Source organism: Balaenoptera physalus (genome assembly GCF_965194825.1).
Source record: "Balaenoptera physalus genome assembly, chromosome: 2".
NCBI lineage: Eukaryota > Metazoa > Chordata > Mammalia > Artiodactyla > Balaenopteridae > Balaenoptera > Balaenoptera physalus.
In genome coordinates, this window is record NC_138883.1 from 11,129,758 (window position 1) to 11,146,062 (window position 16,305).

At 38.3% G+C, this 16,305-nt stretch overlaps 1 protein-coding gene across 8 annotated transcripts in view; it reads right to left on the reverse strand.

Annotated features, from left to right (window-relative positions):
• UNC79 (unc-79 homolog, NALCN channel complex subunit) overlaps positions 1-16,305 on the reverse strand; it is a 261,771-nt gene that overhangs the window by 32,724 nt on the left and 212,742 nt on the right. For all 8 annotated transcript variants that reach the window (XM_082451152.1, XM_082451149.1, XM_082451150.1 and 5 more), the window contains 2 exons: positions 12,358-12,462; positions 3,911-3,988 (listed from right to left, as the gene is read on the reverse strand). In XM_082451152.1, the coding sequence (XP_082307278.1) occupies positions 3,911-3,988; positions 12,358-12,462 (183 nt within the window). The remainder of the gene's footprint in view (positions 1-3,910; positions 3,989-12,357; positions 12,463-16,305) is intronic.

Genomic DNA, 16,305 nt, shown 5'->3' on the forward strand with positions numbered 1-16,305 from the left:
TATTCAATATTTGTCTTTTACCTTTGAATTTCAAAAAATGAGAGGAAAGAATTTACTATTACCAGTTACTTTTGCTCTAGAGACAGTAATTACATCTAATAAAAGCCTTAAAATACACTTTCTAGTCAGGATAACTTCAGTGAGCCATCTACACTTATAAAACAAAGCATATAATTTCCAATCGCCCCCCTTTTTTCTTTTACTTTGCAAAACATAAGTATAACCTTAGTGTGTTATTTTAAAAAACCAAAAAACATAAAGAGTCTAGCTCAACTTGTTTCAAAAGACTTATGTTTATTTCAGTGGGAAAAACTGATGATAAAGGAGTTGAAAACATACTCTAATCTAAAAAACATGAATTGAAGTGAGCCATATCCAATTCTTTCTCAAAACTTGTATCTGATTTTAAAGTTACATTTCTTACATTATAAAGATAACACGTGTTCGATGTAGAAACCTTGAAAAATATAAATTAATAAAAAGAAAAATCACCATAATCCTAATTCCTGCTCTCCAACTCTGAGACAGCCACTGTTAATATTTCCAAATATTTTTAATGCATATAATACACACACATATATAATTTTTTATAAGATTGAGATAATTTTTTTCCAACCTGCTTTTTAATTAAATTCATCATAAGCATTTTCCAATTAATTAAATATTCTTTGAAAATTTGATTTGGTCCACATAATAGTCTATCTTATAGATGTACTTTATTTTATTTAAATAATACCCTACTGTTGCACATTAATTTTGTTTCCATATTTTTGCTATTTTAAATGCTACTTTAATAAATATACTTGTAGATAATTCTTTATGTGCTTGTAGATAATTCTATATTTAATTACTTTCTCAAACATATTCCTAGAAGTAGATTGTCAACTCTTTTTCAGCAAAACTGACTATCACCAGTAGCTTATAAGAATGCTTGTTTCACTTCATCATCAGTAAGTTTCTTTGTTAAGAAAAGCCTGCTGATTTGCTAGCTGATTTTAATTTTTATATTTTTAAATTTTTATATTTTATATTAATTTACAGCTCACTGATTGCTAGTGAGGGTAAAAGGCTTATTTTGAATGGCTTATTGGTCATTGGAAAGGGTTCTATATGTAGAGCTATAACTGTTGCTATTTTGTTGTTTTGGAATATTTGTCTTTTGCTGATTTCAATAAACCTTTATGTACTAGGGATATTATCTTTTAGCTATCGCATAAGTAGCATATATTGAGTTTTAGAGAATTAAATAAGGAAACCAGTGAGTGCTGGGCAGAGACTGGCTAGCTACTCACAGAACCATTTTTCTTCTTCCCTAGGATGCACTAGACCACATTTCCCATCCTCCTTTGCAGTCGGGTGTGGCGGAGTGACTGAGTTCTAGCCAATGGAACGTGAGTAGGAGAAATGTGCACCACCTTTAGACCTGGCCCATGAAAACCTTCCATGTACCATATTCCCTTCTCTTTCCCCAACCACCAGCTGATTGCAGAGGACTGCACATGACAGAAGAAACCTGATCCGCAAGTGCTCATGTGGAAGTCCTCCTCCCTTTGTTAATCAGGACACCCGTTTAAACTTCACTTGAGCAAACAATAAACTTTTTTGGAGCTAAGTTGCTAAGAACTGGTATTTTATCTCATAGCATCTTGCATTACCCCAACTATTGTCAAGAACCTTTAAAAAAACCCAGAATCTATTAATCTACTCCTAGAAACCTATTATAAAGAAATAGTCTAAAATATGAACAAAGATTTAAGCACAAAGATGTTTATCACACATTAGTTACAATTGCAGAATATTGAAAATAATGAAACTATCCAACAATAAGTAGTGTTTGTAATAGTATTTTTTTTACTTTTAGTTGTATTTTATTTTTTTATTGACATATGTTTGACATATAATGATGTAACTTTAAGGTGTATAACATGTTAATTTGATGCATTTATATATTGTAATATGACTGCCATCGTAACGCTGATTAGTACCTATATCACATTATGTAATTATCCTTTCTTTTTGGTAGGAATAATTAAGTTTTAGTCTCTTAGCAAGTTTGATTATTATAATACAATATTGTTGTCTATATTCACTGACCTGTGCATTACATCTCTAGGACTTTTTTACTGCTCATTGTAAGTCTGTACCCTTAAACATCACCTGTCCTGTCCCCCTACCTCCATTAATATTATTTTTAATAGTTAATGTTTACTCAGCACTTACTATATATTTAGCACCATGCTAATGTGCTTTACATGCATTATCTCATTCAATCCTCAACCTAGACCATAGGCCCTATTATATCCCAGTCTACAGATAATACAAATCAAAGCATCATGGGTTAAATAACCTTCCCGATCACACAGCTAGTAAATGTCAGGCTTCAAACTCAGGTGTGAATCAAAACCCATATTGTTAACCACTATTATATGGTGCAGTCACATGAGGTAATGTCACTTTGGGGAAAATGCTTATGACATATGAAGCCAAAGCTGCATCTATATTACAGTTCGATTATGTTTAAAAATATACATAGAAAAAGAAGAAAGAAAATACATTAACATGTTAGCAGTAAAATTATCTCTGGGTTGAATGACTGTTATTCTTCCTCTCTCATAATATTTCTCCACATCAAAAAAAAAAAAATGAAGTAATGTTTAGTGTGCTGTGGATAAAACTGGTATACTTATAAATGTAAATGAATAAAACCTTCTTGGAAAGCAACATGGGAATATGTATTGTGAAGATGTTCCTGCCCACTGACTAAGGAATTTATCCCAAGGATATCATTCAAAATAAACATGAAGAGGATCTTTGTGTATATGCTATATACTATGTTATGCTATACAAGCAAAGAAACTAGAAAGCATATAGATTTCCAACAATATGGGAATAAGCAAATTAGGATACTGAATAGATCAAAACATGTAAAAATTTTCTAGAACAATAGGGTTCTTATTTTAGGGCGGAAGGATTATAAGTCATCTTTTTTCCTTATTAAAATTTTTCTCAGACTTCCCTGGTGGTGCAGTGGTTAAGAATCCTCCTGCCAATGCAGGGGACACGGGTTCGAGCCCTGATCCGGGAGGATCCAACATGCCGCGGAGCAACTAAGCCCGCGAGCCACAACTACTGAGCCCACGTGCCACAACTACTGAAGCCCGCGCGCCTAGGGCCCGTTCTCCGCAACAAGAGAAGCCACCACAATGAGAAGCCCGTGAGCCACAACAAACAGTAGCCCCCGCTCGCCGCAACTAGAGGAAGCCCACGCGCAGCAACGAAGACCCAACGCAGCCAAAAATAAATACATAAATACGTAAACAAATAAACTAAAAAAAATTTTTTTCTCTACTGAAAATTTAAATAAATTTTTTCCATTAATAATTTATATCTCTAAGGTTTCTCAGTTTGTTGCAATAAGTTATTGTGGTTTCTCATATTCAATCCTATCTATAAGAATCTTAACATATTTCACCAAATAGTTCACTAGTTGATGATAATAAAAGTTTTTTCAATTTTCAGAGGAAATATTACGAAGGAAAACAAGGTATTAAATGCTTATTTCTTTCTGGCAGTAGTTAAATCAAATTGGTTAACAGAAGCCAGTGTAAGAAAATTGATTCTGGAAAAATTGAACTTTAATCAAATCTATTCTGTATGCCTGGTAATTTCTTCCCTCTCCTTAACTGGCTGCTTCAATTTTATTCATGTTTCCTGGAATTAAAAGTTTCCAGGGGCAGAGATTAATTTAAATTTTCACCAGTGCTCTTTCAAACAAGATACTAATGATTTCAATTTTACAGTGTTTGTTCTATCAAAAGTGAACCAGGACACAGGCCCAAAATACCTCTTGGCTAAATGAGGAAATGAGGAGTAACAGAAAATGTGGATAATTAATTCGGTCAGGACTTACTCCAGGTAGAGAGGCGATCATCTGCTTGCTCAGGATTGTTGACTCAGCTAGTTTGGTTCCAGCATCTGCACAAATAAACTAATAAGAAATTGAAAGGATAATTATTTTTAAGAGCATTTGGACAGTAATAAGTAATTTGTAATTTTATTAACTTGGCTTAAATTCATTAGCGTTTACTTTGGTGACAATCTGCCCTAGATATATGGGACTTGCTAGTCATGAAAGTTCATTCCTACCAGAAATTCAGAATCATAGTACTGGGACTAACACACAGATTCTCACTTTAACCAGACAGTAGTTCAGTGGCACTGAAATGCCACATTCAATCAAGGACGAAAGGAAAGATTTCAGCATTGTCAGATTTATTCTGAAGTCATGCTATTTATTCTTCAGCACTTTTTGACAGTTCCTGAATTTTCATAGATTTTCCGGACTTCTATCATTATACCATACATTTAGAATGAAAACAGAAAAACAGTCAACTTCAGAGTGAGGACTGTACCTGTTTCTTCCCCTCCGAGGCCCCTCAGTATCTGGTCTTTCTCTTCCCACTTCATTCACGCCTATCCTCTGTGCTGATAATGACCCCCGCTCCCGCTCTGTGTCCCCACAGGACTTTCCACACATTTCCATTGGAACAGTCATCACATCAGGTTGCAATGATCTACAAGTCTATTTCTCAACCGGCTACAAGCTCTTCGAGACCACAGATTTGATGCAGCTCGCTCCCGGCGCTAGCTTCATGCCTGACATCTCGGAGGGGCTCAGCAAGAGTTTGTGAAATGAGATGATTAATCAGGTATGACTCGAGATCATGGTGAGGATGGATTTGTCAGCTTACAACTTAATTTGCTTCATTACAGATTTTTACAGGTGTTTCCCACTTAATGCAATGCCCAACTATTTATTAATGGTTTTAGGGGAAAAGTTAAACATGAAGTCTGTAGAGTTTGCTATGAGCAGCTAGTTGCTGGTTAGTTTCTCTTTCCTGGCCTCTGGCCCCAGTGACTTGAGGATCCAAAGCTGCTGCTCTCCAGAGCTCAGAGGTTCTGAAAGAAGCTTTGACCCTGACAGCTCTTCCTTCTAATTCATTTCACTCTCATCCTGGAAGAGCATGGTAAATTTAGGTAGGTCAGCCAGGCAGGCATGGTCCCCGTCAAACTGAGGAGAAGCAGTACGGATCGGGGTAGTAGAAAAAGTCTCAAGGAGGACGAGGAACAAAACCCAGCATGTTGTCAGGTTAGCCAGAGATCGGAATCTAAGCGTTATTAACAGGCAGCAGATTTTGGCCAATAAGGTGAAGCTCTAACCTCAGAAGACTTTCTGAGGGTCAGGGGCCTGTAGACTTCTCATCTGGGGCCATGAGCTGGTTTTCAATTGTGGGAGAGGTGGTCCTCCCTGAAAGGTATTTCGGGACAGGTAACCGAGCTGGAGCTGAGACGACAGCAAGCAGAGCCGTCCCTGAAAGCCGCATGGCAGGAGGGGACACAAATCTCCAGGCTCACATTCTATCCTCTCCATTTGCCTCACAGACAGTTAGAGAAAGCTGAAGAATCTATTTGGCTATTAACTCTGAAGACCAGCTAGTAACATCTAGGGAACACCTAAAATTTTCTATTATTTTATTCCAGAATGCTTATGTCTGCTCTCCTAACTTGGACTTATTTCTAATAAGAAAAAGTAAATAAATGAGGATAAATAATAATAATGGAGCCTATAACCTTGGCAAACCTCTAAGTAAAAAAGGAAAATATTTGAGGGACTTCTCTGGTGGGCCAGTGGTTACGACTCCACACTTCCACTGATGGGGGCACGGGTTTGATCCTTGGTGGGGCAACTAGGCTCCCGCAAGCCACGCAGTGCGGCCAAAAAATTTAAAAAAAAAAAAAAAAGTAAAATATTTGATAGAGGTACATAGTGAAAAGAAGGAACACTCCCAACCTCCTGGCAGATACTGCATGTTCTCCCATAAAACGTATTTTCAAAAGCTATCAGAGTCTGCCATCTAAGACAAACGACTTATAAATAAGTTCCAAAACGTCCGTCAGGACTCCAACATTTTAATTAATTTCTTTACAGCAGAACCAAGAGACTGCACAGCTAAGAGAGGCCAAAAGAAGAGAGAGATGCATCTAAGCGTGAGAGAAGCGGGTAGGAGTCCTCTGCAGGGTCCTATGTAAGGATGGTGCAGACCCTGACCCCTAAAGTATGCTTGCAAGCCTGGCTGTACCCCTAAGGGCAAGAGAAAATTTGTGAAGAAGCAAAACTTCAAGTGTCTGTATCTCCCTCAGCAGAAGCCTTTCTCGCTCACCAAACTCAGCAAAGTGAAATGAGTAGCAAAACGTAAGCAGGTTGTCAGCCATGTGGTGTTAAGATTTGAGGCCAAATTCAAACGTCCGATCTGCGAGAGCTAATAGATAATTTCAGAAGTCAGAATTAATTTTTTTAAAAATCACTCTAAAAGTTATGGAGGTGTCTCAGAGAGTCTGGTGTACTAAAAGGCATAAAAGTACATAAACCTCTAAAATCATCTACTATTTTTTATCAATGTCTTTTCCTCCAGTGTAATTTTACATAATATGTATGACTAAAACCTTAATAAACCTTTCTGTCTTCATTTTATATAGCTGCCAACTGAAAAACTCCATTATTATTTTATAGAGTTGCTCCAGATATAAAGATATAACAAAATCAGAGGGAAAAAGAATGATGGCTATAGAAGGAAGAATTCTGTACTTTTAGATAGAAATAAATATGCCACTGAAATAGGTACTCCCGCATGAATACAAAAGAAACGCAATACCCATTATGTGTCATTACTAAAATCATTATCAAAATGACACTCAAAATAGGATCGCCACCTCTCATCCCAGAGAGTGATCAGATTATTACTAACGGAACAAATATTAATTACCCCACATCAGTAGTATTTGGGAATTAAAAACAACAGCCGTAACTCTGCCGTTTCTTTGTCCTCCAGCCCACAACTAAACTATCTTTAAAAGAAAACCTATCACCCACATGATTTCTCACAGCTTGAATATGCAGGTATATCCCACACAGTGGGAGTGCTACATGCAAATCAGCAGAATGTCTACTCTTGACACATAATAGGAGCTGAGGAAATTCTTTTGGATTTGAGCCTATATAGATTTTATGGTAGCTTTCAATGAGTTATCACTCTATTATGAAAACTCTAATCCATCTTGAGAACAATAATAATAGCTTATTACACATAAAATATCTACAGCATGCCAGCAGAAGAGAAAATGTTATAAGTGAAAGCAAAAATGTCAACAGATCTGAATTAAAACAAGATAGGGCATCTGTCCAAAGTATAAAAGGAGAACTACACCCTGATGGTCAACAATAGTAGATTCTGAAGAATACATATATTTTTTCTATTTGGAAAATTCTTTCCTGTCTCCATGCCTCTTTTTCCTTTTTTAAAAAATCCACTTGAGGGCTTCCTTGGTGGCGCAGTGGTTGAGAATCTGCCTGCCAATGCAGGGGACGCGGGTTCGAGCCCTGGTCTGGGAAGATCCCACATGCCGCGGAGCAACTAGGCCCGTGAGCCACAGTTACTGAGCCTGTGCGTCTGGAGCCTGTGCTACTCAACAAGAGAGGCCGCGATAATGAGAGGCCCGTGCACGGTGATGAAGAGTGGCCCCCACTTGCCACAACTAGAGAGAGCCCTGGCAAAGAAACGAAGACCCAACACAGCCATAAATAAATAAATAAATAAATAAAATTAAACTTAAAAAAAAAAAAATCATTCTCAAAAAAAGAAATAAAAAAAAATCCACTTGAACATTTAAGGCCACTTGATTGTATATGTAAGTTAAAACAAATAACAGGAGTGATCGCTGAACAACCATAATATAGCAGACTGGGAGACACCCCACAGTGCCAGGCCTCCAGGAAGAAGTTCTAGAAATTGAAAACCAGATTGGTACCTGTCACTGCCTTGAAATGTTTAGAACTTGAATGACCCTGCATCCCTTGGGCAAGTGTTCCATTGTCCTTTAAAGGAACACTCTTACTGCCAGAATATTTGGTAAACAACAAAAGTATGGTTTACCCATGAAAAGAATTCTAAACAGCATCTCATATCTGTGAACTCATCTATCTACTAAGTTATTAATTAGAGAAGTACAGTAGTAGAGGGAATATCCTAGTGGTTCCCTGTGGGGTGAAAGAACGAATGGTAAATCCAAGGTCTGAGCAACTGACTCTCTTCTCGCTAATGGGGCTAGTGTCACTCAGGACGGATCACCAGGGGACTTTTTTTTTGTTTTTTACTTCTAAACTTTAAGAAATTTATCTTTTTTAAAATTTTATACTGGAGTGTAGTTGATTAACAATGTTGTGTTAGTTTCAGGTGTACAGCAAAGTGATTCAGTTATACATATACATGTAGCTATTCTTTTTCAAATGCTTTTCCCATTTAGGTTGTTACATAATATTGAGTAGAGTTCCCTGTGCTAGACAGTAGGTCCTTGTTTTGGTTATCCATTTTAAATATAGCAGTGTGTACCTGTCAGTCCCAAACTCCCAATCTATCCCTCCCTCTCACCCTTCCCACCAGGGGACTTTTTCCTTCCAGTTGTTACTTTCTTTTCTTTTTCCAAGTTGCATTTTCAGTTAAACAGAGCTGCCTCCAGTGTCCTGAGATGACGGTCATGATATCCAAGAAGGAAGTCGCTGTCTGCCTCAGACACATTGTCTGTTCATATTGTGAATCTGGTCTTCCAGCTACCAGGAACTGACACTGCCCACCAGTAAAGGGGAAAACTTCTCTCTGACTCCATGCTAGATTCTCTGGTTTAAGAGAAACTACCAGAGAACAGGCTACCACTTCTGCTACCCGCTTGAACATTTGTCAAGGGCAAGAGAAAAAGGAACGGGGATACCCTGCAGAAAGATGCACCGCTTTCTGTAGAGAGACAAAAGATGCTTCTCCCTCATCCCATGAGTGGCCCCGTGGCAGACTTTTCTCCACGACTTAGCCAGGAAGCACAGCGGGGAAAAGGGAACTACTTTTGTTTTTTTTAAGGTATGCCTCACTTTTATTTCTCTCAGTAAGTTTTTCATTACTGGTTTATTCTGAGTTTATGGAACAAGGATATGTTACTTCAAAATGGCATGGTGTTTAATAGTTTTTGTTGGAGAAGGTCGAAATATTACTCACTAGGTTGTTCCTCATGGGCATGATCTCAAAATGTCCCCCCGGATATCTCTTTGATCTAAATAATTTTACAATTTGATTTTTAAATTTAACTTAATGACTCAATGACAAATACATATTTGTTTTTAAAGATGAAAATGTTATACATTTGAAATGGCATGAGAGAATCCAAAATACACAGAAGAATTTACTTTTTTGTCTTCTTTCTTCCTAAAGCTAATTTGTGTTTGTTATTTATTCACCTAGCTGTGATGCAATAATCACTGTTTTCATGGTCTCCTTAAGCACTGAGCAATTTAAACTGTCAGTGTTCTTTCACTGTCTTGTGACAAGTGCTTATTACAGCCAGCTAATGTACTTCAGAGAAAAACCCGCCCCCAGATGCAGTCACAAAGTGGGGTGCTAGAACCCAAGAAGATCAACCACACAGATCTGCTCTGCTCAAGACTGAGGGCAATCAAGGGATCAGCCTCCGATGCCTGTAGGAAAGTACCTTCAGGGCCTGGAAACTGAGGTTGTTTTGAGGTGGCATGTCCCCAATCTAAACGCTATCAGAAGCAAGTGACTTCCAGACACTGTCAACCTGCTGGCCTTAACTCTCTGGTGGGCTACTTCACCAAGCCTAGTTCACCTGCCCTCTCCTCCAAACCAGTGTTGATCTTATTAACCTTTATGGTCAGTTGCATCAAAGTTACTTGTACTCAAAAGTGATGTTGCTGCTGATGTGTGAAGAGGTAGGACTGGCCAATGGCAATCCACTGGAAGAGATTCAATCTGTCTCTTCTTAGGAACACAGATATTTCCTGGCTATGCTTTGCTTCTGTCTCCCTCTTGGGCTGTTCAGCATCTTGGTACAATGGGAGCCATTTCACTCTGACTATATCATGCCCAACATCCACTGCCATCATTTTCCAGCAGTCACTCCTCTCAGAAAGCATCATTGTGCCTGGGGAAAGTATACCAACTTTTTATTAAATCTCAAGCCTTTGAGAAAAACTCCGTTCTGTTCCCAAGGATTACTAGTATAAGGTGGGGGAAGATGGGGACCAGTTAGTGGATATTAAATGGTTAATGACAAGGGTGTTCCTCCTCTTCTCCCAGGTAAACCCCCAAACTTCTGCACGCCCTTCAAAAACATACAATCCCTTTTCTACACCACTCCCCTACTCAGTACACACCTCTGCTACCGTACCCATTACACTGCGCTGGGAATTTTTGTTTCGATGTCAGCTACTCCTATCAGACAGGAAACTCCTGGGAGGAAGGGGCCATGACTTATTCATCTCTGTTTCCCCAGCACCTGGGCCAGGTCAGGGCTCATAACGGTTAATGAGCTTTCCTCCATTTCCCAGGCTGAGCTGGCCACTCCCTCCTCTACAGTAGTTTATATACTGTACAGACTTTCAGTATACTGGTTAGCACGTTATAAGGGTAGGGCCTGTGCCTTTATATATCTATACCCCCAGAACCTAGCCGAAGATAGGTGGTCAGTAAATATCTGTAGTGGGAAATAATGCCGAATAGTCAAACATGGCCAGATGATGGAAGACCTTGACAATTCGGGTACCACAAGGTCACTGGAGGTTTTTGATGCACAGAGTGATATGATAAAAAGCAGAGCTTTAGCAAAATTCCTCTAGGCAGCCATAGGCTATAAGACTGGATTGACGTGGAGAGAAATGAACGGTGCAAAAAGCTAAGAGCTATTATGGTAATCCGGGCAAGTGATGTGCGGGGCCTGACTAGGCTGTGCTCTATACTGATTAGACCCTGTGGTCAGGTGCTTACGCTACTTATGCCAGCTGTGTGATCTTGGGCAAGTCACTGAACCCCCCTGAGCTGCAGTCTCCTCATCTGCGATACAGGACCAATTCCTCTCATGGTTGTAAGGAGTTAGCGAGGGGGATATATAAAGCCCAAGCATGTTGCCTGGCACTTAATAGATGCTCCATTAATTTCCCCTTCTCCCTCATCTCTCCAAATGGCACCCAAGGTACCTAAGATTCAGGGAAACCTGTCTAGTTCCTTGATATCAAGCTCCCATTTTCCTTCAGTCATTTAAGCTCAACCTTGTAGGCCCAGACTCTGGGACATAACACTCAGCAGGGAGAACTGAAACAGCTGTGACACACTTCCTGGGTACTTTGCACAAAGGCAGTCGGAATGATACCCTGATCCCAGCTGCAGCTCACGACCAAGTCTTTAAAACCAGGCTCAACCTTTGGGGTACGAGGCAGGATCCCAGTTTACCTGATCCCTTGCTGACACCCCTGGCATGGCCAGCCTTTTCCTAAACCCCATCCTCATGTCGTTATTCCTAAATTTATTCCACCTTTCTGCTGAAGCCTCCCTTTATTGCTTGAAGACGGTCAGCCTCTGAAGCTGAACTCCAACCCCAGGCAGAGTTTGGCCTGCACCCACCAGTCCTTTGCGACCCAGTTCAAACGCCACTTCCTTCATGAAGTCTTCCCTGATTTCACACCATATGAGGTAAGATGCCTCCTGCTCTTAACTCCCCCCTAGGACTTTATCTACGTCTCTTTCTCACTCATGGCACTCATTGCAGCCTGTCTTGTGTGATCAAAACCTGCACACTTGCCTAAGATGCTGAGCTAAGGATGCCAGGGATGGAGAGCTAGAGCCTCTCGTAAGCAGCCCTACAACCAAAAGCATTAATCTTTGCAAGTTCTCTAGAGCCTGTCTGGTATGTGTTCAAGCCCCGCCCCCTGCCTTAGGGCTCCTGTGGTGCTGGTTCTTTCACACCCACCTCCCACCCTGGTTGGACTCGGCTGGTCCTGCCTTTTGACCATATCTGGCTGGGCCCACCCTCACTTTCACTTCTGCTTCACAGAGATTTGGCGACCCATCCATACTCATGTGACTCCGCGATCTGACCTCAGCCTCCGGGTCACTCATTTTTGGCTCCCTTAGTCCTGCCTCAGCTCTGGTAGCCATTAATGAGCTGCCCCTCCAACCTACTGGACCATAAACTTCTCACGGACACATTGTCATTTCATTCTTCTTTTTTGTCTTTCACAGAACTAGTTCCACAGTAGGAACAAAATAAATACTCCTTTTCTGGTCTTTCTTAGCCAGTGGAAGTGCCAAGTGCATAGTGACAGACAGATCATGGCTTACGTAAGATATATTATTTCTTACCTCTGGACAGACATTTAATTTATGCGTATGTCCCACACCTTCCTTAAATTTTCCAAACGTAAGTGAATTTCATGAAAAGTGAAATGAGGCATAAGCCTACCTGCACAAGCAGAAGAAGGTTTGTATCCGGTAAAGGAGATTTAAGCTTCAGGGCCTGCAGGAGTTCTAGAACAACACTACGAGACAAATAGAATTTATCCCTCTCCTAAACAAAACAAGAGAGAAGAAGGTAAGCGATTTCTAAAAATTCAATTAGAATAGACCTATGTCAAAAGAGCTTCCAAAAGATTCACAGATCAGAAATAAGAAACAGTATTTTAAAATGCATAGTGAACTGTCCTTAAGAAATAAACCCAAGAAAAAAGAAAAAGGGCATTTTTGTGTTTGTAATGAGTTTAGTGAAGCACTGAGAACACATAATTTAATGGATAAGAAAAAGATAGGCTATCTCTTAAAGACTGAAACCACGAGATTTGGTTCTTATTCACAGGGGAGAGGTTCCAAAAACTGCAGAAACTAAACAAATCTAAAAGGATTTTTTTCAATAGAAAATGATTTAGAGAAAAACATGTAACACTGTTGAAAGGGTCTCATATCCTCTCAAAAGGAACTTACTTTTTAAGTGGACTATTTCAAGCATACAGAAAAATAGAGAGATGGAATATATCATATACCTATTACCCATCTTTGTTAAATCATAGCATTTTGCTTTATTTGATTTAATACTTTTTATCAAGAATCAAACATCACAGACATAGTTGAAGCTACCTATACAGTGCTCTCTTTTCTTTCTCCTTTCCTTGAAATAGCCACTATTTTGAATCTGGTGCTTATTATTTCATGTACTACACTTTTACTACATATGTATACCTCCATTATAAGGCTCACTATTATTTTTGCTTGTTTTTAACTTTCTATAATGGTATCATACAATGCATATCTTTCTGCAACTTATAATTTTTTACTCCATTATATTTTTGAAGTGAGTCCCTGTTGATACATATAGTTCTCATTCTTTCAACTAAACAGCTTAATGATGTTTTATTGTATGAACATACTGAAATTCATTGATCTGTCCTTGTTAATGCAATGCTAGAATATTTTCAATTTTGGAAGCTTTTTTTATTGTCAAATATAGCACACATGCAGCAAAGTACGTAAAATATAAGTGAACAGATAAACAGAGTAGCATAGATTGAACACTCATGAAATCAGCAGCCAAGTTGGGTACACATCACAAGCACCTTCAAAGTCCCCTACGTGTCCTTTCTTGATCACAACCAACTTATTGGAGACCCTGTAGGTCTGTATCCACTGTCTTTTCTTTCTACTCATTCTCACTTGTGGTGTCTTGCCTCCTCATATGTCCGGTTATCTTTGCATGGTGCATCCTTTATTTTTAAAATATTTTTAGAAATAATTTGAGGCCCGAAATGTTATCTTCCTCCAGAGAGCTTTCTGTTCATGTTTTACCAGGTACTGGAGGCACGAGTGATCCAGGGTTACCTTAATACACGTACAAACCTTGTACTATCTTATCCTGGGCCACCAAAGGTCTTGACAGGGATCTGTGTCCATGTGAGGACCACTTTACTTCTGGGTTACCTTTACTTAGTTGTCCCAGCCAAAAGGTGCGGGAGGTGCAGGATCAGAGAGTCTCCACTCTTGGAAGGTCCTGGATTCTGACTTTTTCCCCCTAGCCTCCTGGATCTTCCAGAATTGTCACATCTTTCAGATAGGCAAACACACCCCCAGGGCAAAAAAAGGTCTTCAGTGCTAGGCTCACATCTTTGCATTTCTGTGTTCTCTCAGATCTTAGCCTGGTAATTCTATATCTGGTTAGCATGTTGTTGATTTTTTAAAGTTTTCAGAAAATAGTTTGTTCACTTTTTTAAGAAACTTTTCAAATCCAGTGGGAGGATACGTTCAAATTATCTAGTCCATCAGTATCAGGAGAGAAAGTCTAGGATATTTATTGGAATTATACTAAATTTATAGGTTGTTTTGTGAGAATTAGCTATCTTTATTATGCTGGGTCCTCACTCATGAACATGAGATCTGTCTCCATTTATTTAACGTTGTTTAATAAAATTTTCTGGTTATCTCCATAAAATTCTTGCATATTTTTGTTAGATTCATTTTTTGTTGCCACAATAAATGCTATTTTTAAAGTATATTTTATAATCATTTGTAGCTGAATAATTAAAGGTAGATGATTTCTGTATGTTCATTTGTATCAGCATCCTTGCTGAATTCTCATAAAAGTTATAAAGAGGTGTCTATAGATAGATTCTCTTCAGTTCATTTGTAATCACATCATCTATGAAAAGGGAGAGTTTTTTTCCTTTCTAATCCTTATACTTTGATTTATTCTTCCTGTCTTACTCAACTGAGCAGGACTTCCAGAACCATAGCAAATAGAAGCAGTGATAACGGCCATTCTTGTCTTAACTTATGATTTTAAAGGGACTACTGTTGGCATTTCACCATAAGTATAATGTTTCCTAGAGATTTCTGGTAGACACCCTTTATCAAGTTATCCCTTTTACTCCTAGTTTGACAAGATTTACCATAAATGGATGTTGAATTATATAGAATGCTTCTTTTGTATCTCTTGAGATAATGATAAAAGCTTTTCCTCCTTTAATCTGGCAACATGGTAACATAAATAGATATTCTAATATTTAAACCAATTTTATATTATAAGAAAATCCTCACTAGGTCATGAGGCTTTAGTTTTTTTAAATTTTTTAAATTGAAGTATAGTTGGCGTACAATATTATATAAGTTCCAGGGGAACAATATATTTAGTCACAATTTTTAAAGGTTACACTCCATTTATAGTTATTATAAAATATTTCCTATATTCCCCATGTTGTACAATATATCCTTATATTTTATACATAATAGTTTGTACCTCTTAATCCCCTACCCCTATATTGCCCCTCCCCACTTCCCTCTCCCCACTGGTAACCACTAGTTTGTTCTCTGTATCTGTGAGTCTGCTTCTTTTTTGTTATATTCACTAGTTTGTCGTATTTTTAGATTCTACATATAAGTGATATCATACAGTATTTGTCTTTGTCTGATTTACTTCACTTAGCATAATGCCCTCCAAGTCCATCCATGTTGCTTCCAATGGCAGAATTTCATTCTTTTTTATGGCTGAGCGTGAGGCTTTATTTTTAATGCATTAACTTGGGATTATTCATTCAGAATTTTTGCATCTTTGAAGTATAACTGGCCTATAATTTTCCTTTCCCCTATTGCCCTTGTCTGGTTGGTATCAAAATTCTATTGGCCTCATAAAATATGTTGCAAATTGTTCCCTTTTTTTCTATTCTCTGTTTTAGTTTGCATAAAGTAGAGATCAATCTGTTCCTTAAATGTTTAATGAAAGTTGTCTTTAAAATTGGAATGGTTTTTAAACGTAAAATAGATAGCTAGTGGGAAGCAGCCGCATAGCACAGGGAGATCAGCTCGGTGCTTTGTGACCACCTAGGGGGGTGGGATAGGGAGGGTGGGAGGGTGGGAGGGAGGGAGATGCAAGAGGGAAGAGATATGGGAACATATGTATATGTATAACTGATTCACTTTGTTATAAAGCAGAAACTAACACACCATTGTAAAGCAATTATACTCCAATAAAGATGTTTAAAAAAAAATTGGAATGGTTTTTAACTACTGATTCCATTTTTTCATCATTTAAGTCTAGCCATCTTTTTTCTGATTGTTACATATTACATTTTTTCTAGAAAATTGTCCCTGTTTCCCAAGATTTCAAATTTACTGGCTAAATCTTCTCTTTATATTCTTCATCTCTTTATTTCCCTTTGCTGCATGCTGTATAATTTCTTCAGATCTATTTTCATTTCACTAAATCCCTCTTTGGCTATGTCTAATTTGCTCTCTAACCTGTCCACTGAGTTTTTTTTATGTCAATGATTATTTCATTTCTAGAATTTCTACTTTGTTCAAATCTATCTGGTTTTTTTTTTTTAAGTGACTACATCTTTTCTCATGTTTTTAATTCACCTTTTAATGCTTA